Source organism: Simochromis diagramma, unplaced genomic scaffold (assembly GCF_900408965.1).
Source record: "Simochromis diagramma unplaced genomic scaffold, fSimDia1.1 OVJJ01000205.1, whole genome shotgun sequence".
Classification (NCBI taxonomy): Eukaryota; Metazoa; Chordata; class Actinopteri; order Cichliformes; family Cichlidae; genus Simochromis; species Simochromis diagramma.
In genome coordinates this window covers 13833059-13858193 of record NW_024386782.1, presented here as the reverse complement: position 1 = coordinate 13858193, position 25135 = coordinate 13833059, and the positions used below count along the sequence as shown (strand labels likewise).

At 41.1% G+C, this 25135-nt stretch overlaps 1 protein-coding gene across 3 annotated transcripts in view; it reads right to left on the bottom strand.

Moving 5' to 3' along the window:
- epha4b (eph receptor A4b) overlaps positions 1-25135 on the bottom strand; it is a 78337-nt gene that overhangs the window by 19124 nt on the left and 34078 nt on the right. For all 3 annotated transcript variants that reach the window (XM_040022007.1, XM_040022008.1, XM_040022009.1), the window contains exons 6-10: positions 19947-20102; positions 17273-17608; positions 16369-16481; positions 14993-15155; positions 12653-12761 (exon numbers count right to left, since the gene is read on the bottom strand). In XM_040022007.1, coding sequence (XP_039877941.1) covers positions 12653-12761; positions 14993-15155; positions 16369-16481; positions 17273-17608; positions 19947-20102 — 877 coding nt within the window. The remainder of the gene's footprint in view (positions 1-12652; positions 12762-14992; positions 15156-16368; positions 16482-17272; positions 17609-19946; positions 20103-25135) is intronic.

Genomic DNA, 25135 nt, shown 5'->3' with positions numbered 1-25135 from the left:
CTGAAAAAGAGATCATTTGTGTTCTAATGCTGTACAATAAATAACTCTAAGCTCACAGTAGTGACTATTCTTCCACCACAGCAACGTTGTGGACATGCACACTCACTGGCCACTTTGTTAGGTACACCTGTTCAGCTTCTTGTTAATGCAAATATGCAATAAGATAATCACATGACAGCAACTCAGTGCATCTTTGGAACATCATGATGACCTGGGGTACTTTAAATGTAGCATCAAAATAGGGAAGAAAGGTAACTATGAACTGAGCAGGAATGGACTGACTACTCATGGTGAAAATGTCTTATAATGCCACTGGTTAGAGGAGAATGGTCTGCTTTGAGTTAACTGGAAAGCAACAGTAACTCAAATATTCACTCACTACAACCAAGCCATGCAGAAGAGCATCTCTGAATGCACAACACGTGGAAGAAATATGTGGAGGTGCCACAGATGCCAGAGGACACCTAGATTTTGAGGCAGTTTTGAAGGAAAAAGTGGGTCCAATCCAGTACTAGTAAGGTGTACCTACTAAAGTGGACTGTGGAGTATGTAAGTAATTTGCACATATCTGTTTGCTATTTTAAATCAATGTTATTTTCAGGGAAATCTCTCCACACACCTCTTTCCTCTGAATAAAAGAAGGCTGGAGAAAAAAATAAAAACAACCCTTTTTATATTTCTCTGCTTCCAGCGTTCATTGCAGTCCTCCTCTCTGAGCTCTTATGCCCGAGGTTAGAGAATTAATGTGTTTGTATATGTATATGGCAGAGATCAATGCACTAATGCACTCCTCTGTAACTTCCCTTGGACCCTTCTGGCCATCAAGCACCGCTTTTAACTGTGGCCACACACACACCCACATTTATGCCCTTTCCCCAGCCCCCTCTGGGCAGCCTGCAGCAAGGGTCAGCCCAATGATCAAGACAAAATATTGACAAATTGATCAGCTCAATCTTGCACTGCAGCTGTGTGGAAGTGTTAACTTTTTCTGTCTTACAGACCTCGCGGGGGAGGGTTTGTGCTTCCGTGTGTGTTTGTGTGTTCCTGACAGAACGGTGTATTTTCTCTCCACTTTGTTGGTCGTTTGCCTCAAACAGTGTTTAAGAGCTATAATCAACCATAACACTGTCTCTGAGATTTACCGCACCTTTAAATTTAGATCAAAACTTCAGGACAAAAACATAAAATGTAAAAGCAGTATCATATAATGGTTCACTAACCACAACATAAATGCCACATGGTTTCTATTTTTCTCTCCTCCTCTTTCATTTCAAGGTAATTTACAATAAGTGAATTTGTGGATGTTTATTTATTTGTTTTTTCTTTGCTTTGTATTCTTTAGTTTATTACTATAATCTAAGAGGACTGCTAAAGGTCATAGGTCTCCCCTCCTTTCCTCCCTTTTATCACATTCTCCTTGAGTCTTGTACAGGTAAAGGAGGACTTAGCCAGTATGTCTGTCCATCATGAAGACAAATTGATTTGGGCTCAGGGCCAGGAGTAAGAAATCTGAAGCATAGACAGCGCGCGATTTAAGAAAGCAGTGGAGAGGAGGACGAAAGAGAAACGGAGACCGAAAGAAACAGCGAGCCAAGATTTGATAAAGCAAAGGAGAGGAGAAATGAGATAAAGACAAAAATAATAAAAGAGAGGACTACTGAGGGAAGAAGAAATATGATGTGCTCTGACTAAGAATGAAGCACACGGCAACAGAAATGCAGAAAGGTGGGGTTCCACTAGGCTCAGAAAATCTCAGTCATTTGGTGTTTAATCCTTGTGTTGATTTTACACAGCTGAATGCATGGCATAACCCAGACATCAATAGGTTGTCTTGGGAATACACACAAACACATACACACTTAACGGCAGAGACTGGTTACTGGTATTTGAGGATAAAGAGGAGGGGGGCATAATGTTCTTATGAAATGGGAGGTGGGGCCCACCTGGTTATCAGCTGAGCTCAAGCTAGCTGAGCACCAAGGGTCTGTCATTACCCCCTTGACTCACACTCCCACACACAAAGAGCTTTGGGGCATGCGTTTAAAACATATGGGGAATGGGTACATGGGTCACACCTCAACTCTAGCTGTGATAATCTCGTGGGGATGCGTACACACACACACGCAAACACACACGTGTGTATATGATCGGCAAAACACCAAAACCAACGGTTGAAACACCTCCGGATCACTCTTTTAGTTTGTAACCATGGGTGCATGCTGCTTATCTGTGAGTGTGTGTGTGTCTGATGGGAAATGAACACATTTCCATAGTAATTACAGAGCAACTCATTTCTCCTCTCCAGTTAGAAGTGTCATGAATCATTAGCGCTGCAGTTTTAAACACGGTGCAAAACCTGACATGGCTGTGGCTTTTGTTTCCCCCTGACAGCTGTATCTATGTGTGTGCGTCTAAAACAGATATTTAATATCTCCAATTAAACCTGACCTGTGATTGCTCGACTAAAGACGCTGGAATAAGACCTTTCCATTTTTTTACTTGCTAATTTTAGTGATTTTTCACGTTTCACTTTTAAACGAAAATTTACGAATAGTAATAGAAAAATTGCACAGCTGAAAACAAGCATTGCACTGTCAATACTTTGCCATGTTTAAACACTTTAAACAGTTCATCTGCTCCTCCAGTCGAAGGTCATTTTTTTCCCCATACAGTCTAATCTGTTCCATCCATTGATCACAGCTAGTATTCAATCCTAGCATCTGATGTGGTGTGGTTAAAGTCGAGAAGATTTACAAAAATCTTAACCAAACAGTATCTGTTTTAACAGAGTGACAACCTTCCCCCCCGTCTGTTTGCTCTCAGCGTGTTGGGTTTGGCGTCCCAGTTCAAGAGCTAATAAGCAGAGCAGTGAAAGACATCGCAGAATAGCACAGCTTGGGGTGCTTTAGTGGCTTCACAACTTAAGATAATTTTGTTTCTCCTTCCAGGCATCAACACAGTGGTGCACAGTTTCAATGATTTATCCACACACTGCATCCACCCACCTTTCTGGCTTAAATTATTCATTTCCATTTTAGAATCCATGTTCTTGTCATTCACTCGGGATTAATTAACCAAATCTTAGAATATCAGTCTCAGATACTGTGTGCTGTAGGTTAAGATACCCTTCTTTCTCTTTACAAGTGATACAGGAGTCAAGGAGATGATATAGTTGTGTTATGTTTTATAATTATATATACACTGACCAAAAACCGACTGAGTGCAACTGCTTAAAACACTGTGTTGCCCGTGACGTACCCTTGTTCAATTACTAGTTTCTTGCCGCATGGATTTACCATACATTATGAACACTCATAGAGTCTGGTGCAGGAACAGACTTTATAATGAGGAAGTCCTCCTGGATTTCCACTAGCGGATCCTCGATCATGCTGTACTGCACTGTGACGTGAACGGTCCTGGGCTATACTTTGCTGCGTCTGATATAAAGTACACCCACCAATCACGCAAAAACACACATTAATGGACTTCTGTATCAGTATCAAAGCTGGGCTCTCACCTTTCTCTCTGCCTCACTGTTCCACTTCAGTGAGGACAACAGGCTATCCCTGTCCTCCAAAGCCACACACTCCACATTTGCATATCAATTTGCTTTTTAATATAATACTCTGTCACTCGAGACCCATTTGTCATTCGGCAAGAAAGCTTCTACCCTCGCAGAACTCCATCCATATATTATTTTCGTCGTGGCCCCTCCCCGTTTTCTTCCCTCTTCCTTTCCCCCGCTGCACTTTATCTCTCTGAGGTGTTAAATTCTTCCCTAATTCTGCCTTTAAGTGTCTGACTGCCAACATGTCCTCTCTTTCTTCTTTTTGTTGCAATCCATTCATCCCCTCTGAACAGGCCCTGACTTGTGCTCTTTATGTAGTTGTGCTGCTTTCTTTGTCAGAGAGCAAGATTCACCACTAGGAGCTGGAAGGGGGGATAAAGAAAGATATAGGGAGAAGGAAAGGGAGATTGAGAACGAGAGTGCTGACAGGCAAGAATGCACAATAGGGGTCCAAGCCTGCATACCAACTAACAAGCAATCAGATGGAGGGGAAGAGTAAGGCGAGACAGGAAGGCAGCCGTAGGAATAGAAACTCCAAGGTTAACATAAGTGATGTGGACAGAGAGCGGGAGAGCAGGGGTAGCGTTTGTGCTGCAGCAATCTGAGCTGAAGGTAAAGCAGAAGAGAAAGAAGAGATGCAAACAAAAGGGGGAAAAGTTAAACAGATAAAGCAGCAAGGAGAAGTAAAATCTGGAAACAATCCAGTGTAGGCTGTATGAACTGGGGATACAAGGAGACAAGAAGAACGGGATCAGCAAACTGCTGTTCACCCCTTAAGGAAAGAGAAGAAAGAGAGAAAGAATAAAAGACTTGATAGACAGATTGAGAGCAGATGACAAAAAGAAGAGTGTCAGGCACCAGTTTGGCTGCAGGACATGTCCTGAGAAAGAAAGAACAGCATCTATGTGTCTTGGCTAAACCACAAGGTAATAGGGAAAAAGAAGATGAGAAGAACTGGAGAAATTAAGGAGTCGATTGGACAAATAACAGATGTGTTTACTTCATCTTATAAAATACATCATATTCACTCAGTTTTTATTAATCCACGCATTCCTGCTCTAAATTAAAGGAAGCCAGATCATTTCATATTGTTATCCTTGCAGATTACTGCAGTGTATGATGGCAAGAACACACCAAAAAACCTGGCCAGGTTTCCAGTTCATTACAAGACAAGCAGAAGATATATCCACACTGAAATGTACTCAAACAGACACTTTGGGGTAGTCGGCCCACTTGACTCTGGGAGGGTAACAGAGCACACAGAGGTTAACTCACATGGACACGAGGTGAATGCTCGATATCAGACTGTGCCGTTGACACTAATGTGGGCTAAAACATCAGACCTTCCGATGCATGCATCCGTCTTTACTATTAAAGTTTAAGTGATGCGTCTCTCCTCAGGAGGTCAGGATTGTAAAACCTGTAAAATCATCTGGCCTCCTGCATGGATTTTGCTTTGCATGTGGGACATATGCACATTTTAATTTTTCTCATTCTAATTTATACTTTAACCAATTAAATTTTTGTATACAGTTAGCTATTTAATTACAATAAAATAAAAAAAATCTCAGCATTTATTTTGTTTTAGCCGTCATTTGATCACTGAGAAAATATGGTTAAAAGTTATTACACAGAGGTTTCTAACACATTACACACACTACACTAACCCCTGCAGCGCCCTGTTCCAATGATTGTTTTCCTGTGTGTTTGTAAGTCATTTTGTCCTCGTCCTGGATATGTCTTTTTTCAGTTGTTGTCCTGTTTTGTTCATAAACAAAGCAAATTAAAAACTATTTTTAATCTTCATCAGTATTTCACAGTAGCCCAAATATAGATGCCACATGTGTATGAGTGCAGGAAGTGTGAAAAAGCAAGCCCCGTCTTTCTCTGATATTGTCAGTGTTATGCCAAGTCTTCATTTTTTGGTCTATTAGCCTCGGGTTCCATTGCTGCTTCCCATTTTCCCCTCAGTCTGACTCCAAACTATTGAGAGAAAGCGAGTGGGAGACAACACCATCGACAGCAACGAGCTGTGCTGATTTGTGCTTCCTCTGATAATTGAATTAAGTAGTCAGTGATTCTGCTGTCATTTTATTAGACCGGGGCTGGACTAGGTTGCTAAAGCTCATCAGTGCAGTGTGGAATTAGGACAATGACCACTGTCAGATATTGATTGTGTCCTCTGTTCTGTAATATGTTGTTTCAGAGGATGCAATAGCCTGCAGCTTGTAAAAAGCTATTTTGTCAAAGAATCATTAACATCTCTCTATGCTAAACACTGAGTGTAGCATAGAGAGAAGAAAAAGAAAGCTTGGAGTTGGAAGCGCATGGAGCAGCAGAAATACGAGAGGGACGAGTTATAGCGAAAGAGTGAGAATGCAGGCAGGGTGGAGTGGGTGGAGATGGGTGTCAGGGGTGATGTGTTACAGAATAGCGGGAAGAGTGAAAGGGAAGGTTTACAAGCTGGTAGTGAGCTATGATGTATGGTTTGGAAACGGTGGCACTAACAAAAAGCCCGGAGGCGGAGTTGGAGGTGGCACAGCCGATGATGCTAAGATTTTCATCTGAAGTGACCAGGAGGGACAGGATTAGAAAGGAGTATATCATAGGCACAGTTCAGGTTGAGCAGTTTGGAGACAAAGTTAAAGATTCAAGGCTGAGATGGTTGAAAGAAAAAGTGGAGAGTGGAGAACAGTGCCACCTGAGAAAGAACCAGACAGGGACGCAAACAGGCCGATCAAACGAAAGGAAACTTTGGCCGGACAGTATGAGGAGATCGATTTTTCACAAAAGGCAGAGAAAGTTCGAAGGGATGAGAGCGATGCAAATACAGACGGTGGAATAACCTTGAAACTGAGCAGGACAGAGGCCACTCTTTGAAAAAGTATAAAGAGAAGGTCCAAAGACATAAACAAAGCAGCAATGTGAAGCAAAGAGAAGAAGCCAAAGCTGTAACCTTGGACTAGTTTTAGCTTGAACTTGAATGTTCGGGGGGGTAATGACCAGCCATCTTTTATAAGAAGTTAGAAGTCGGCTGTCAACTAAAAAAATGGATACACTCGAAGGTACGGAAGAGTCCAAAGAGGATCATTCGTGTAAAAACTGCATTCATTTCCTTTCCTCTCTTCTCCTCCTCATCTCCTCGCCTGTCACCTCCTCTCTTCCCTCTCGTCACCTCTCATCTCCTCTCCTCTCCTCTTTCATTTCCTGTCTCTCCACATTATTTTCCCACTGCTAATCAGAATGACTAGAAAAATGAAATCAGTAAATCATTAGTCACCCCTCCAGCATGACACAATGAAATGACACATCTATCCACACACATAAATAAAAAACACCCTGCTGTGGGCATCTGCTCTCGTCATTACTCGTGATAATGGTGATTCCATTTAATATCAAGCTATTAAATAAAAAATAATTACTGGGAATGAAATCAATGGATTAAATTCACTCTCATTATTTTCGCAGCAAAACCGAAAACCTGAAAGCTTGAGCGCCGACAAACACTGAGGTGATTGTGGATAATTAATTGAGTCAAAGCAGCATGGAATCAAAAAAACAAACAAACAAACAAAGACAGACTGATTTTTAAAAGTTACTGAGCGTCGATGAACAGAACGAGCGAGTACGATTTCTTCTTCTGGCTCTTTTCACTCTCCATCTTGGCTGCGTCTGGCACCAGCTCAGCACTCTCTGACCACAGTGTAAAAAGATTTACTCAGCTCGGGCTAATTATTAGGAAGGGGAAATGATTAGCTGAAGAGTTATGACTAATAAATCTGTCTATGTTTCATTAACACCCTGTTTGGAAACATTTCATTCCGGTGTCTCTCATTAAAGAGAGTGGAGTCGAAGAAGGAAAGGAAAAAGAAGGCAGGGGAAAGAAAAGGTAGGACGTGAGGGAATCCTAGCAGTGAGGTCTGAAGCCGCGCTTTGGTAATGGGTGTTATGTAGCAGAATCTTTAACAGCACGGTGAAAGGTCAAATTGTACAGGATGCAAAAAGAGAGGGAGAAGCATGTCATCTGTATCATTAAGTGAAGTGCATTTTGTATTTGCAGCGAGATCCGTGTGAAACTAATTTCCCTAATGATGTTACTACACCGACGCAACTTGATTAGGTCATGTTCGTAATATGTGCGCTTATATAAGTGTGTGTGTAGTGGATAAAAGCTTTTAAATGCACCATAAAACCCTGGATGAAAACAGTTTTTGAGGTTTTTCAGATGTTTATAGGGCATTTGATCTGTCCCACTGCAACATCTGCTCATTTGCATAGATCCTGCCTGATACATTCTTGCACCTGCGGCAACTAGCTGCTGTTATTGCACTGTTTGCACGCTACTTTCTAGGCATTCTGCAGACAAAGCTGTATTTGGCTACACCCTACAGCTTAGCTGCATTCGCTGAAAGCGCCGCCATCCAAGCAATACGTACAAATGACACCCTTGCATATGTCTACACGCGTGTCGCCAAACCTGGCCTGTTTTAGATTTTTACACAGAACCTTCTGGCTGACAAACCATTATTAATGTTGTTATTGAGCAAACAGACCAACAGCACCCACAGGGGAAGCTGCATTGGCTGATTTTAACCTCAGTCAAACTCACCGTTTGGAAATAGCAGGTGTGTTGCTTATGCCTTTGTTTTTTTTCTATGTCCTGGGGTGGGGGGTTCTAATTTTTTTCATTTTTTCGAAATACAAACTGAATATCTTTTTCTCACGGCATCTTTGAAATACAAAAACAGCCCCCACCCCCAACACGCTTATACATTTTCGAGCTGTTTTACACTCCGCGTTGTAGATCTTCAGCCTCCTTCTCTCAATGCGTCTTCACTCTGCTCTCTCCTCTCTCAGCAGCGTGTTTTCATTAGCACATGCCTCACGTTTTTTTCATCCTTCCTCTCCTCTTTTGTGTCATTAAGTTTTTAAGAATAACCCTGGGCTCCACAACAGATGCTGTGGTGGTAAAAGAGCTTACACGCACAGACACGATTGCACATCAACAGGATATGCTATTGTGTTTGCGAGGTAGAGCTGTTACCGCTCTCTGTTAGTGAGACTGAAAAGTCTTTCTCCTACTATGACAGCTTACTTTCCTTTGCGTTTCTTTCTCGCCGCCTTTCACCTTTTGTTATTCCGTACTCCGCTTTAAAAAAAAAGTTTCCTTTCTCAGAAATAAGAATAATACATAACAATGAAGATGATAAGATTCGAAACACTGCAAGATGGCGATCAGCAGATTTCTATTAGATCCCAATTCAATGGAAAAATAACAAAAAACACAGCTTTGGTAAATAGTAGTACGTCTTATTTTGAAGTAAGATTCGAGTTGGTTTCTTTTTTTCATATTTCTTTTGACGTTTGCTTTAACAGATTGTGACCCTTGACTCCCTGCCGGATATCTACAGCTCTGACAACAGATGTGCTTCACGCAGGGACAGACTACAGACGAACCAACTTAAAAAACACGGGCATGACATAGATGGAACAACTTCACGCAAACTTCTCGCCAAAACTCCTACTTTAAAAACACGAAAACAGAAAGAAAGAGAAAAAAAGGCATGCAGGAACCTGGCATATAACCAAAATCTACGGCTGTTTGGAAAAGGAGACGGTTGTGAGGCCGAAGGATCATTAGACTGCAAACAAAGCAGAAGCACAAACACACACACGCACACCGATGCTGAGAGGCAGAAGCTGTAACATGTTTAACAAGAAGAACGAGAGAAAGTGAGGAACAGCGGAGAGAGCGTTTTCTGAGTGAAAGGCCATCTGCTGAATCCATGGCTATGCCAGTTGCTTTCTAGCTCCCCATCGTTCGCACCTGCCAGCACGCCAAAGCACCCTCAGGAGGACAAAAGCACCTTCGCATTTTGCACACTTTCGCACACAAACACACACCGTAACGCGTGTACTCGCCTCGCAATAATGGCACGCACACAGCAATAGCGGGTGTGATTTGTCAGCGCAGCGCTGTGTCTGAGGAGCTTTCGATGTTTTTCCATGTTTTCCCTCCTGCGGTAACAATAACATAACCGCACTTTAATAAACGAGAGCAGGACAGAATAGAATAGCTGCAAATCAAACCGTTTATGAGGCTGAGCTGTTCAGCGTGCAGCCAGGAAAGGCTACAGGAAGCTTGTATGTGCTTCTGTGGCTGTGAAACTTTCACAGCCACAGTTGAGCGATAGGAAGCGCTGATCACATTGTTCAAAATGTTGTTAGCATTCTGGACTTAGTAAGGCCCTTTTTACACATGGTTTTAAAATGTATTGCTAGCAATAAGTTTAGAAGTGTCCAGTTAGGAAATAGTGCCGTTTGCACCTGTGTCATCATGATCCTCCAAGGACTTCCTTACTGTATATGTCAAAGAGCCCCTGTGCATCCCTTCATTTGCTGTCTATTGCCAACCAAGTTCCAGGCTTGTTTAGCACGAGCTATAAAAGACAACACAATGGTTTGAGAAGAAAGGTGTGATTTATTTCAGCATCTGAGACTGCCATTTGTCAGGGTGCAGGATAAGATGAAAAACAGCCGCCACATATGGACACATTAGCATTCATACCATGTTAAGAAGCTGGATCAAAATGCATTTCTGCAGTTGCTTACATTTTGTTCTTAGCGCCGCCCACTTGCGATCTGACTGCACTTCCATTCAATTTAGTGATTACTGGGGGAAATTATTTACACAGCGAGTAAAGGTTGGGGAGCTATGGAGAAAAACGCACCACACACGTCTCGTGGAAAATCAATCAAGAACAGAACAGGAAATGAAAACTGAGGAGCCAAAAGACGTCCAAAATAATGAGAAAAGCAGAAGCAGAGAGAGTGAAATTAGAGAAGGGAGAATCTGACTGATTGACAGATACGATGGAACGGGTGAAAAGAGAGAAGAATGGACAACACGAGGAGACATTTGAAAAAATAAAAATGTTCTCCCAGTTCCTCAGAAACCTCAAGGACGACACTCTTATTGCACACAGAAGTGCAATCGCCCACCCATCAGCTCTCCTAGTCTTACTCCACGTCTCTCTCTACTCTTTCAAACTCGCTTGTAATCTGCCTTTTCATCTTTTACCCCTTGCACCTCTGCCTTCTTCCCCTGGCTCTCCTTCTCCTTCCATCTACTTTTCTCTCCTCCTCTTTAAAGCCCACCTCCTCTTTCTCTCTATCTCTCACACCATCTGAAAATGTAGCTCTCTTGTGGCTCAAACATACTTCAAATGTACTTCTCCCCCCCTTTGCTGCAGCCTGTCATTCTCGCTGCCTATCTAATATGTTTATTCTCCACTTGTGTCTCTCCTTTACCTCGCTTCTGTCCATCTCTCTCCCCCCTGAGCTCTCTCTCTCCCGCTCTTGTCTCTCTAGTGATGCAGCTTTGATCCTCGCTTCCTTCCCCAGTTACAAATGCACTCCACCTATGCACGCATGCACACAAATACACACACGCGCACACACTCTTGACAGGTGTACAGATGTTGTTTAATAGAAAGCAGTAATCAACACTGCCTTCTCCCCGGCATCCACACCTCTGTGAGTAAATGAAAGAAAGACAGATACAGAGAGAGAGAATAACAGAGGAAGAGAGGGAGACCTTAAATTGATGGCAGTGCATCGACCCCTCTGTAAAACCTAGTTAACACCTCGCCAGCCTGTGAAACCCGATTAGACAAGCGGTAGTGTGTGTTTGTGTCATCGCGTCGCGTTCAAAGCACAAAATGTTGCACAGGTTGTTTTTCTTTGCAGACGGACAATCCCATTACAGGCTCTTGATTAAAAAAATGTTGATGCGATCCCGTTCACGTGCCTTGAGTGCAGTGTGCGTCTGTGTTTCTTTGCTGATTACCTTCCTCTTACTCAATAGTGAATAGAGCACTCAGCTTGATAAGCAATCACCTGAATCAATACTAATCTTTTAAGCGAGAGCATGTGCATGTTTGCATGGATGCATAGTAGCAAAGTTCTTAAAATGTGGCTAATCTCCTGTAATTTGAACTCATACAGGATAAACATTTAATTACAGGTACAGTGAGTCACGAATGCCTGTCATCCCTACTTCTCTCCCCTCATCCATTTCTTCCTCTCTAAAGAGCCTTCTTTTAACTTACATCCTTTCATCTTCTAGCCTCTCAACCAATCTGCATTCTTTTACTTTCCTTTCTTCTTCTTCTCTCACGTCCTTCTCTTCTACGGCCTTCTGTGGGCCAGAGCATTACCAGCAGTCTAACCTTCAAAGAGAGTGATCATTGAAAGTCCATGCTCTTCACATACAGAATAACACGGCCTTTAGTTGGACTTTGGCGCCTGTGTAAATGTCAAAGTTGGAGGGCCTGCTTTGGCACACCCATGCGTAATCCCTCAGAGACAGACAGAGAGATATGAAGAGCGCTTAGCTTGCGTGTGCATGAATGCACATGTTCATAGGGCTCACTGAATTTAAGTTCAGTCAATTTCAGCCTAAATCTTTTTTGTTGGTGACCCAATAAAGTAGAACAACTGAGAATATAGCTGTCTGGAGTTTAGCTCATTTGCTGTGTTAGAGTGGCCAAAAAACTGTATCCCATCAATTTAAAGGGTAAAATTTCTGATATTTTATGTTCTTTTTATATCTTTCCTCAGGCAAGCCCACTGGTTCATGCTGAACATGGGAACTGTTTAGTCAGAAATATTATATAATTTTATTTTTTTTAAATAACAAAAAAAGCATTTCTTACAACTAGCTGATTTTTTTCAACAATTGTTATTCCAAAGGAGTAAATATTGTGAAAAGAACTTGAAATTGTGGCCCATTTTCAGCTGCGTTTAAGTGCGCCTTTGAGCAACACTGTGCGAAACTGACTCCAAATAAAGTCGCCACATTCAGTGCATCAAAAGAACGTGTCACCCACAGCAACAGTGTAGCTCATAACTGTGCTTTTTAATAGTTGTTGGACAACAATAAAGGTCTGTGGCCCAGCGAGACAGTAAGATGTACCAGGCTTTGGCTACAGGGATTATTTCCAATACATTTAAGAATGGTGACAAAATGACATAATATTAACAGGGAGGTAATTGCCAACCCCTTCTTACTGCTGGCCCTACCTTCCGCTGACAACGAAGCAAGTCACCAGGAAGATGAGGAGAACAATTCCCCCTGCGATCGACACAGCCAGAATGGTAGACTGATTAGGGTCCCCTATGGCCAAAACATCTACAAAAGAGAAAAAGTGAAGACTGTTATTTAATCAAGCATAAATGAGATTGGGAAAAAAAAGTCAGCAATGTTTTCTACAGGGGAAAATTGACAGAAGAAAATACTAAGGAAGGCTGGGAGTTAAAAAAGATAACAAGTGAGAGTGAGAAAGTGGCGGAGGAGGATAGAGATAGAATGAAATATGATAGCAATAGAAAAAGAGGTAAAAGACAGAGGCTGAGGGAGACTGAAAAAAGAGAGGGCCGCAAACGAGTAAAGGAAAGAAAGGGAGGTGGATGGAATAGTAAGTAAGGTCCTTGATGAAAAGCGCTCTCCCTCTCTACATTCCCTGCGAGGGTATGAGAGTAGACATGAAAGCTATTCCCATTCTTCTGTGCTGTCCAAATGGATATGTTAACATTGCACATAACAAGGCTACCACCGAGAACTTTCTGCAAAGATGCATCGATTTTTACGCCACACCAATCGAGCCATTACTCAAAACAAATACCTCATTTATCTGGTTTAGCTAAGCATGAGCAGACATGTGCGACTGAGTGTGTATGCACTGCATATATGTGTGTGCTTGTGCCTGTGTTGAAGAGGCAAATTAAAGCTCCAAGGTAAGTACAGATAAGCATTGATCTCCTGTTATATTTTGTGGTGCACACGTACTCACCCCTTCTTTAACAATCAATAGAATTGATCTAATTAGATTACTGGATCAGCTGCATAAGGCAGATCCTGTATTTTAGAACACTGAACTTGACTGTGAACCTTTATTTGAAGGCACAGCAACAGCTCTATATACTTTTGAGCATAGAAGAAGTGAGATCAGAATTTTCCACGGATTCATCAGCTGACATTCTATAAACTACGGAGTATTTTGGTGACAGCCAAGAAAAGATAATTTACACCTTGTTGTATTAATTAAAATTTGATACTAGGAATTGAAACCATAAACTCAATAGCACACAAATTTAAAGAGGTTACAAATTAATTTAACTGTAGGTATATTTTCCCGTAGACTTGTATAAACTCTAATTTCTTTTTGCCCTCTACTGTCACCCTTAAAGAATGCATAATTTGCACAACTTACGTAATTGTTCTCATTTTTTATGTTTTATATAAACGCTCTAAATATTGAGATGTATATGTTGCATTAGTAGGAGCAATTTAAAGGCATTTGTTGCAGGACCAAGTTTATAATTACTTTAACTGATTACTGAATTACTTGAACTGTCATCCGTATGTATGCTATTCGTATGCCTTCCAGACAGCGTATAGTGCAGTTCCAACCATTTACACATGTATCCCCCTCTACTTTCCTCCACTTTGTCTTGGAATCATTGATCACGTTGAAGAACACATTATGCAACCTCTAAAGTAGAAAATCCTAGCACGCACAATAAGGTGATAATGAAAATGAATGACCCCAACCTTAACATCAACAACAACAATAAAAAGAATCGATGAACACGGGGAATTTGAAAACAACATGACAGAGAAGCAACACAAAGCTGTTTATGAGGCCTGAACAACCCCGCTGAACTTAACCAGGCATGGATTTGCCTTTGGTATAAATTCCTAGTCTATTAAAATCTAAGTATAAGGCATGTATGTCATGTATTAAGCTTTTGCCTTTAATGATGACTGGATATATATATATATATATATATATCCAGTGTTCTGTGCAAATCAAGATTTTCAATCCAACGGCACATCCTTCCTTGTGAAACTGGCTTGTCTCCCTTTCACCTGATAAGTATTCCACAAAACTTTCGAGCCACTGGTTCAGATACATAGATGACAACCTATGAGACTGCCAAGGTGTCTCTGTCTGACAGCAGAACTGAAGAAGCTGTTCGGATGAAAGTAAGATATTCCATAACCATACAGTCGATTGATTTAAACAGCAGGGATGACTTCAAATCTTAGTACACTTGATATAATATGGATGTACATTTTGCTCTAGAGGTAATCTTTGTCCCGTTTTTTTTTTTTTACCAGCACTTTTAGATTTCTAATATTGAGAATGCATACTGCATTTGAAGAACAGGCATGTATTAAACATGGACTGGCTGCTATTCCAATTTTCAGCTGACCACATGGAAATTTAGTAGGAGGAAAAGAGATGAAAAAGAAACAAATCAACTGGACAAAGTGGGACAAAACAGCTGGGAGGAAAACTGAAATATCCGATTCCCTATAAGTAAACAAAAAATCTATTATTCCTTGTTTTACTGTACCTTCGTGACTTGTTTCTAGCTCAATCTCCCCACCGTAGCTCCCATACCCCCCATCAGTCCGAGCCCGGACCCTGAACACATAAGTGGTCCCAGGTTTGAGCCCTTCCACTGTCATCATGTTGGAGCGAGTCTTCAGAACTGTATAGTTCTGTTCTCGTTGGTTCTGGAGCAGAAAAAAAGAGTGAAACAGTGAGTGAAAAAGGAGAGAAACTTAAAATAGATGATATTAAGTGTCCAAGAAATTAAATGAGTCTGGATTTTAAAAAATGGTTGAATATACAAAAACCTCTAAAGAGGTTTATACAGAGCAAATAATAATATATAATATAATAAACAAAAATAGTCTGAAAATAATAAAAACCTCAAATTGTTGAATTTAAATGTCTCCAGGGTCCAAATACACCTCACTAAGTTTTCATTTGTTCATCGCTGGACCATTTGGTGGCATTTATACATGAGCATCTGTCAACTCTCAAATCTTTTCCTCTCCACACTCCAAAGCATTATGCGGTTACTAGTCCCGCTTCACTTCCTTCCTCAACTACCTTGTGGGTGTGCGTGCACTTATATACATGTGTGCAGGAGGATGAATAAAGAATAAGTGTGTCTGTCAGTAAGCTGATTCCCTGCAGAGAGGCTGATACTCTACCTAATGGAAGACACTTTACAACACGGATTAACACTGTTTTACTGGTAATGCCTGCCAGCCCACACACACACATGATCAGATAGCGTGCACGCACACAGACACACAATCTTGTTCCATCGTCCACACGAGGACACTCATTAATCGAATGCAATCCCAAGCCACTTACCCTGACTTAGAACATCAAATTTCAATGCTTTTTCCTAATCCCAAACTATTTCTCAACCTTTTTTCTAAAATAAAGTTTTAACCCTAAAAAAAACACCTATGGGGACTTGTTTGAATGCTTGTCCTTACTGTGACGCAAGTCCCCATACGTTGGTAAGTATTTAGGCTTAAGTCCCCGCCGGAATATAAAAACAAGCTCAAAACCCCCACACATACAGAGACTCAATTTCATCACCTCATCCAGGTTTTACGAGGTTTGTTCAACAGATGTTTGCTTAATTAGCTTGGCATGAACAGTAAAGGAGACGTTAGTGATAAGGCAGTGAAAACATAGAAAGGGAGAAACTGAAAAAAGGCATTGTAGATGTTTGTAATGAACAAGTCATTAGTGATATACCCAAAGGCTGCAGTACAAACAACAAGAAGATTAGAAAATATGTAGTGTTACGGGGTACTCGAGATATTTTCAGCTGCGCATAATGACCTTTTGGGAGAAATACTTATTTAGGTAAGACAGTTTATCCCACTTGTGCATTTTAGTGTATGTGTAGGTCTTACTCACCTTCTCATAGTAGATAACCTCATATTCCACGATCACTCCATTGGGTCTCTCTGGGCCCTGCCAGGCCAAAGTCACACTGTCCTTGCTCCGCCTTTCCTTCAACACTACGCTGACTATAGAAAATAGAAAAAACAAAGGGAGAAAGCGTGAGTAAAAGAGAAAGTAGAGCTCTGCAAGACAGGCTGGTGCAGGACCATGACATGAGAAGACCCATACTGCAATATGTCAGACATTTTATTGTGTTAATGAAACAGCTTACAAGATGTGTGACACTCATGTTATCATGTTATCTGCTCATGTGATCAGTGCAAACCCCAAACCCTACGACTTCCGATCCATTCACACATCGGAGCAGATGCTTGTGCGGTTTGAAAGTGTGTTTGCTTGTGCATGTGTGTGTGTGTGTGTGTATGTGTGTGCATAGTTGAGAGCGACAATCAAGGCATGTGGGGATTTTAATGAGGTTAACAACCTCCCACACCCCTTTCACCTTCCTCCCACCTCTCATACACAGTAGTATGAGACCTGAAAGAGATCGTCACCTTGCTACACTTCTGTTACGCAGTCCCTGCATGTGACATATGCAAATATGATTGCACATGCAGGCAAGGGTGCAAAGATGTCATTTAGAGTCAGAGTGTTAGAGATGCTTCACATCAATGTTTATAGTTCTCACATAAGCATGATGCTATTTATAAACAGAAGATGTTCAGGCCACATAATATGTTGCTTTTTATATATATATTTTTATATTTATCTATTTTTTATAAGTATTTACTGCATATTAAATCCCCAAATGTCTTGAAACATAATAAATAATACTGTGAAAGAGCTTCCCGGCATCAACAAATACATTCATATGCAAATTGGGATGTCTTTGTTTAGGACTTGCACATGTTCTCACCTGTCTGCGATGTTGTGACATTTATCACGACTTTTCCCTTGGGTGTTGGACTTAAGGCCGACACTCCATTCTCACTCTCAATTGTGAAGCTGTAGTTGGAGTCTGGCTCCAAGTCGGTAACCAACACGGTTGTTGATGACAGACCAAAGTTCCTGGGAACAAAATGGACGTTGCTACCGCATTTTGTGCACTTCTTGCCATCACCAGAGCACTTTGTGCAATTGAGGTTGTAGATGATGTCTCCTCTGCCTCCGGTGTCTCTGGGTGGCGCCCACTCCAAGGTGACGCAGGTTTCATTCACAGTTGAGATGGGATTCTCAGGAGCAGATGGAGGACCTGAGAGAATACAAAGGCTCTGATCAGTTTCTGTATCTTTTTACTATTCATTACTTATTTATTACATTGTTTTAAAGTTCCTTTTAAACTGCTTTAACAACACTAAATCTAGTGTAAATGTTTCTAAATGGAAACCTTGGTGAAACTGTGCACAGCATTGGTTAACCATCATTGTCACTGCCTTCAAATGTTGCTTAAAAAGGACTACAAAATCTCACAGGTTACAACTGGATTTAATAATGCACATCCAAATATATAGTCATCTATAAAATAGTATTGCAATACATGTGGCACCCTGCTAATTAATCCAAGCTATTCTAGCTTTTAATTGGTGAGAAGCATGGCATAAAACTGTCTTTATCAGAGCCCCTCCTTGAAATACAGACAAATATTATTTTTTGAAATATCCAGTCTTTCAGTGTGCATCGTCTTCATGCTCATTACCAAATGAATTGCGATTTCTATAAAGAACAGACATCACGCTGATTAAATTACAAATTTAATAATTGACTTCAACCACGAGGTGCATATTTTTCCAGTCTGTTAATTAGCTTTGAAATCGACAGTGATTGAAAGAGTTTGGCAGATTGTCACATCGAAGAATAATGTATCATATTGCACTTTCCAATTTCAATCTTAAACCTTTAAAGAGAATTCGTATAATATTAAATAGCCGATACTTGACTGCACAAAGATTTTTTACCATGTGAAATTAACTCACACCCTGAGAGTGCTCTGCAGATAATAAATAGTAAGAGGACAATGATCTATGGAAAGTGCCCAAAGTAATTCTCACAAGTCAGTTGCATTTTATGATTTAGGTGGTTAAAATCACTCTGAGCTTCAGCTGAAATAATTAGTTTATCAATTTATTTATTATGTCAGTAATCATTCTCAAGGAACCAAAGAAAGTTGCACGCAAATGCTCTCCAATATACCTTTAGATGCAGTGCATTCTTCTTGAAAGACAGATTAATATAATATCCAGAGCTATGTGTTTAACATTCAGAACACCAAACTTAGGAAAATATATTTTAGATTCCATTAAACTCTTTTAAGACCACGGATATATCAGTGGAAAGGTCAGTTCTGAATCTGAAGAATCCTTGAAACACAAACACATCATCAAGGTAAGCTATTCCTGTAGCATGAGAACCACTCATATAGAAACCCCCGACTGTGGATACCCACAGCACAGCAAGGTGCCAGTATTTCAACCATATGGAATTTGGCAGCACATTCCATGCTGACATCTCATCAGGGTCCTGGCTGAGCCGTGAGCCCCAGGAGGGGACCAGCAGAGCTTGAGACTTTCTTGACTGGCCCTCCCAGTGCTGAGACCCGGCAGCATGCGACGGAGCCCCTACTACATATAATTGAGGCCGTTGGTTATAAATCTTCTAAGAGAGTGTGCTGACTTATTCTAATTCTGTCTTTTTTTTCTTTTCTCCATCCTCACTTCCCTTGGCTGCACTTAACTGTCCATCATCACCGTTGGTACTGATCGGTCTTTTATGACACTTAGATTATATGCCTCTGATACTCAACGATTTCCCCCACTGTTCTATTCTTTTCTTATGTCTCGAGTGTCACTCTCCATCTTTCCATGACTAACTCTCTCACCGTTTCTCCTTATTTTCTCATTTTCCTTCCTCAATCCTCCATAGTGCTCTTCACCATTCAAGAGAGATGGCGTGCGCGTGTCTGCCCATACATATTTGAACAAACCGTTACTCATTTCCAGCTGATAACACCTGTCACATCTCACCTGCTACAACGATTAATGAGTGTAATCTACCATAACCTGATAATGGGTTTGAGTATGCATGTGCATGCTTGTGTGTGTGTGTGTGTGTGTGTGTGTGTGTGTGTGCACGCGTTCCTCAATATTTCTCAAGTTCCGTCTCTCTCCTCTGCCATGACAATGTCCTTTCCCGCCTCCACTTCCCTCCGTCTATCTTAATCTATCTGTTTCTGTTTCTCCTGCACACTCAATCATCCCCCATCTTTTTGCGTCCTCTCTGTGTCTTTCCATGACTATGTAGCCCAAACTCTCTGGCTGTATGTGTGTGTGTGTGTGTGTGTGTGTGTGTGTGTGTGTGTGTGTGTGTGTGTGTGTGTGTGTGTCTACGCGTAAGAGAGAACGGAAACCGAAAGAGAGAGCATTTGAACCACGTATCTGTGTGCTGTTCTTGCAGCAATTGTATCCACTGCAAACTGATTAAATGAAAAGTAACTAAATAATTTCATAGCCCAACAATAATTTCACTATAGTGAACTGTAGTGAATATTGTGACTGTGATGGCTTGAACTTTCTGACAGTGTTTGAATCACTCACGTGTGCAAGCCATTGAGCGAGGGTCGTTCTCAGCACGGTAGAAACCTTTCTCACAAATGCACTCTGTGGCTTGTTCCTGTGGGGAGGAGCTGTGAGGGGGGCATTTGGTGCAGTAGGCATCTGTAGCTGAAGCTTTGTAGGTGCCAGGTCTGCATGCTGGAGTGAGGAAAGAAGATGAATATGGAATAAGAAGTTGTACCATTGCAACAAACACAATACACAGTCAGCATTTATTAACCATAAAGAAAAGTGTTGCCAAACACTTTTGTTGTGAACACTTAAACACCAATTTACTATATTGTTGTTTGTAATGTGATGATAAAAGCTAGTAGTTGCAATTGCAGCAGAAATCCCTGCCTTGCTACAATGTGATTGTCTAAATTTGGCTGATTTGGACATAATACTGTCACTTACTGTGACATTGTACAGGCCAAAGAAATTGCTGAGCTCTTAGAACAAAGCTGTGTTGCTAGAGAAACAAGAAATACACACAATCAGATGACTACTTTTGTTTTTATCTCTCGATCAAAAAAATCCAAACAATCTGAATTTATGTCTGCACGTGTCTCATCTGTCATGACGTTTTGTCGTCAAGTCCCCAAATCTTACTTTTAAGTTAATATTGCTATCATAATTTAAAAACATAAATAATACAGAAAGTATACAGAATTATACTTGAAGCCTGCATATAATAAAGAGAAGTCAGAGAAAAACTTACAAGTGTCCTACACTTCTCCAAAAATGATTATTATTGGTCTAAGTTCTTATTTTGACTCTTAGTTATGTTTTAAACATAAGGATGGTCAAGTGTGTAACTGCAAAGTAACATGAGTGCTGGTGTTGCCACTCTTAACTAAAACTACATGCTGCTTCCTAACATAGACCAAATGAACACAAATCACATTTTTTTCCTCTCAACCAAGTAATTGCTTTGCCTAAATGTAACCAAGCAGTTTCAGTGTCAGTGCAAAAACATGTGAAAATAAAAGCAAATGGTACGATTGGAGCTTAAAAACGATCTCTTTGAGACTTCTTAATACATACTTTTTTGGCCTTTTGAAGTAGAAATTGTCTTATATCTCATTTAAAGATCAATATAATTGCTTGTTCAGATAAGATGGTTACAATTCTATAACACGTACCAAAAAATACAAACAATGCAGTAAAAGATTTTTCTTTTCTTCTTTGTTTTTTGCAAAAGATAGATACTACAGATACAGGTGGGTCACAGAATGTGCCATGCAGCGCTCGTGGCAAAGAACAGGAAAACAAAGTCTGATTTAATATGTTGTGACAATAGGTCTACGTGAGCGCCTTTCACATGAGGCCAAAAGACTGGTGTAACAACAGAGTTGTACGATACAATAACACAGTTCAACAGCAGATCAACTGTCATTCCTGTTATATAAGCATTAGATCTTCGGGCAACCGAGGGCTCAAAAATATATACAGCCGCAGTCACAGCAATAGTTACAATAATATAATATGACTACTGGTAGAGCTGTTACAGTAGCTGCACATTAGTCATTATGTGGAGTCATAAAACTGGGGAGGGAAAACCGTGATACCGCTCAACAGGAGCAACCTATTGTAATAGACTGGGGACGTGAATGATTTCCCTTTTGCATCCTAGGCTGGAAAATAGAATTCCTGACTTTCCCTTTGGTAATCTGAATATAGATTACGCATGTATTTATTTATACATTCATAGTCCTGGTATTCCCGTTATTGTGAGGCTTTTTCTGCCACGGTGGTAAATAGTATTACAGTGTACAAAACTCTATGTAAGGAAAATGAGGGTGTCTCAAATGCAATTTGATAGGCGCCTGGCGTGTGTATGTGCACGTTTGTGTGGATATGTATACATGCAGCTATGAACAGGTTGGATCAATGATGCGACCGATTCCACCAGGTGCTGATTGCACCAAGCGCTCCTGTGTGAGAAGGTGTTAAGTATGCAGCGTGTGTGTGTGTGCGAACGCATGTGTTCGCCTGCTGATTGCTTGTGCTGCTGGTGAAGGTCATGGATTTAATCAAGCTACGCGTCACTTGTCCCAGAAAGGCTGTATATTACCACGCTAACACACACACGCACGCATATTCAATGCCGCGGTTAACCTGCAGACAGCGGAATAGAAAAGTGGCCTAAAAGTAGTTTGATTTCTCACTGTGCAGGTAAGTTCCTCCACCTGGATGCTGTGTGCTCACATACAGACAGTATTTTTAGGTAAATCATTCATCATAGGGGAGCAAAGTCCACTGGCACAATCCCCAAAAGACCTGAGAGAACACTGAGAGAAAAAAAAGGGGATGTGGGTGTGTAGGTGTAAAAATGAGAGAAAGAAAACGAGAAAGAAATGAAAGGAAAATAAAGGGAGTAGTAATTCTCAGAGGGTTTCTGCTCTCTTTCCTCCTTCCTGTCAGCCTTTAAGGTAATGGGTGCCTATGTGCTGTGCTGGTGACTGTGTGTGTTCCTGTTGGCTGGGCCGTAGGAGCACGGTGGAAAAGCGTCTTTTCTCCTGGGGGGACGCTGCATCCGGAGAGTCCTGGCTACATGCGCTAGCCAGCCACAGAGGCACAAAGGGCCTCAGCGGTAAAGGACAGACAGGGCACCCTATGCCAGCCTTGGCACACATACAACTGCCTGATCAAAAACTTTGTTCAAGAATGGTGACTTGGCCAGTATGAGTAGAGCTTCCTCATGTGCTGCTTTCTACTCCCCTTTTCCACCTCTTTTACTTTCTTAGTAACCCTTTTCCTTCTCTCTCTCTCCTTCCTCTCTCTCTCTGCTTCTCTCGCTACTTTTCTCAAGCTACTCCCAGAGTCTGCCCCATGGGAAATATGTTACTTGAGTTGGTTCCCTTATGATTAATGATTTACCACAGATATAAAAAAAAAAGGGACAAGAAGCCTGAAGCAGTAAGACAGTGATCGCATAAACATACACACAAAGCAGACACACACAAGAGCAAAAGTTTAGACACAAAAACTATGTCGTAGAACTATGAGCTAACTCCAAATTAACATTTTCCTCAGCTGACGGTGTTGTGTGTGTGTGCGCGCGTGTTTTTCAGATCTGTGTATGCATTTCTGCGTATGATAAAGAGTGGCCTCAGATCCAGTGTCCTATTAATTATTCATGTGGTCACTAGAGAGAGTCGGTGTATTTATGCCAATCGATAGCTCTTAGATATGATATAGTACTGCTACTCAAGACACACCCTCAGTCACCATGCACTGATTGAGATGGGAACAGCACAACTTCTTCCTTTGGGAAAAACACTGTACACAAGAGATGATTGAGTTCTGTTCCACTCCACATCTTATTGTTTTATAGGACCACAAAAACTGATTAGTTCTATAAATCTATTACAAAATGCCAGAAGAAAATAAAATAAACATATTGCAGTTTCCCAGGGCCCTTTGAAGTCCTGTGTGTACACAAACTCCATAGAAAAACTATTCTTAGCTGCCAGGTCTGAAAAGAGTTGCCACTGCTGAAGTGTCTTAAACCTGCAATTATGCACAAGAAGTGACTCCCTTCCAGTTGTAGAGAAGTCTATGACAAAATGACTTTACGTCTTCAGGTTTAATACCTTAGTAAATAGTTTTATAGTTTTTTTTGTGGTCCCAGTACCCAGTTTCAAATCTTATGGAATATACACAGTGTTCATTTTGTATATACACAGTGATGGAACCCTTCGAGTACCCCTCAAGTGCCCAAGAATAAAATAGGTGATTAAACAGGGTGTGTTTTGTGGGATGGCAACCTTGCAATCGATAAGCCGTTGTCATCTGAGCTTGTGGTGCCATCAGTTTCTCAGTCAGAGCCACTTCTTCTCTTAACTTACAGCTTCACAAACTATAGCCAAAGCTCAAAACTTCAGACTTGAAACGCAGGAGTCAATAAACAAACAGGTCCATCATCTATATGGTGTTTATAGGCACTCAGCAAAATATATATTCATCAACAAAGAATTTTCATCCTCTGAGTTTTTTAGTATCTATTAACTCATGGTTTAGGTTTATTTTCCTCACAGTCTGACAGTTCTGGTTCACTCCCAGCACCCATCAGCCTTACTTTCAGCCCAAGGAGACAGTTGTTTTCAGTTAAAAGGTAGTGCGAGGTAGTGTATAACAATGGGGTTTTATAAACCCATTGCTCAACACCAAATGACAGACAGTTAGCAGCTAAAAAAGCCAGTAAAGCATTTAGCAGATGAAATAGCAAACACCTGCCTCAGGAATCGCTGGAGGGAAAAGAAACGCAAATGTTCGGCTACAAGAGTTCATCAGGTGATCAGATTCTTGAATTATTTTTTCTCGTGTTTGCATTCAGCATATGAGACTCTTTTCATACAGATTTTCGAGGTTTAATGATTAAACCTGAGCAAACGCTCCTTGAATCTCATAAGAAAAAAGGAAAACTGCTAATGTTCACATGCCAGAAGCTGTGACAGTTTGTGACCATTTTTTTTCTTGACAAACGACTCAAATCGTCACCAAAATAGCAGTTAACGTCCTCTTTACTGACAAATTACATGCACGTTTATTCCCAGTCACTTTCCTCCTTTTAGTAGGCATAAAACCAACGTGCTGTGTTAGAACAGTGGTTCACAGCCTTTTTATTCCTTCCCTCGAGGATGAATATATTACAATCTCATCCTACACTTCTGCACACGTAGCCTTTACAGTCAATTTAAATTATCCTGTTCAAGGGTCACGTATGTATGGAGCTGGTTGACTGTCTGTGGGCAAAGCTCTGACCTATGCCGTGATTAATGATTCCTGGCAGCTTTGATGACCCCTCGAGCCAGTTCAGGATACATTCTAACACGTTAGCTGTGTTTCTCTATGAACCGCTACGCTTCAGCAGTGATTAAATGCTTACACGAAAAACAGAAGCTGCTGACTGCAATAGTTCAGGAAATGTGTTCCATTAATGTTCAATAGGGCCTTTACAGATTTAGACGCAAGTGTACGCACAGGAACGCGAGCCCGATATCTCACCGTCAGAATCATTACACGCTAATTGCATTCAACCAGGCACCTCTGAACGTATGCAAAATCACCTCCGCTGCATTCTTCTGACACAAACACTTCCTCTGGATGACGGTGAGCGCTCTCCTCCTCTTCACTTCCCTTACAAAAGTTTAAGAGCTAATTGCTCCGTTCTTTCGCTTACTGTC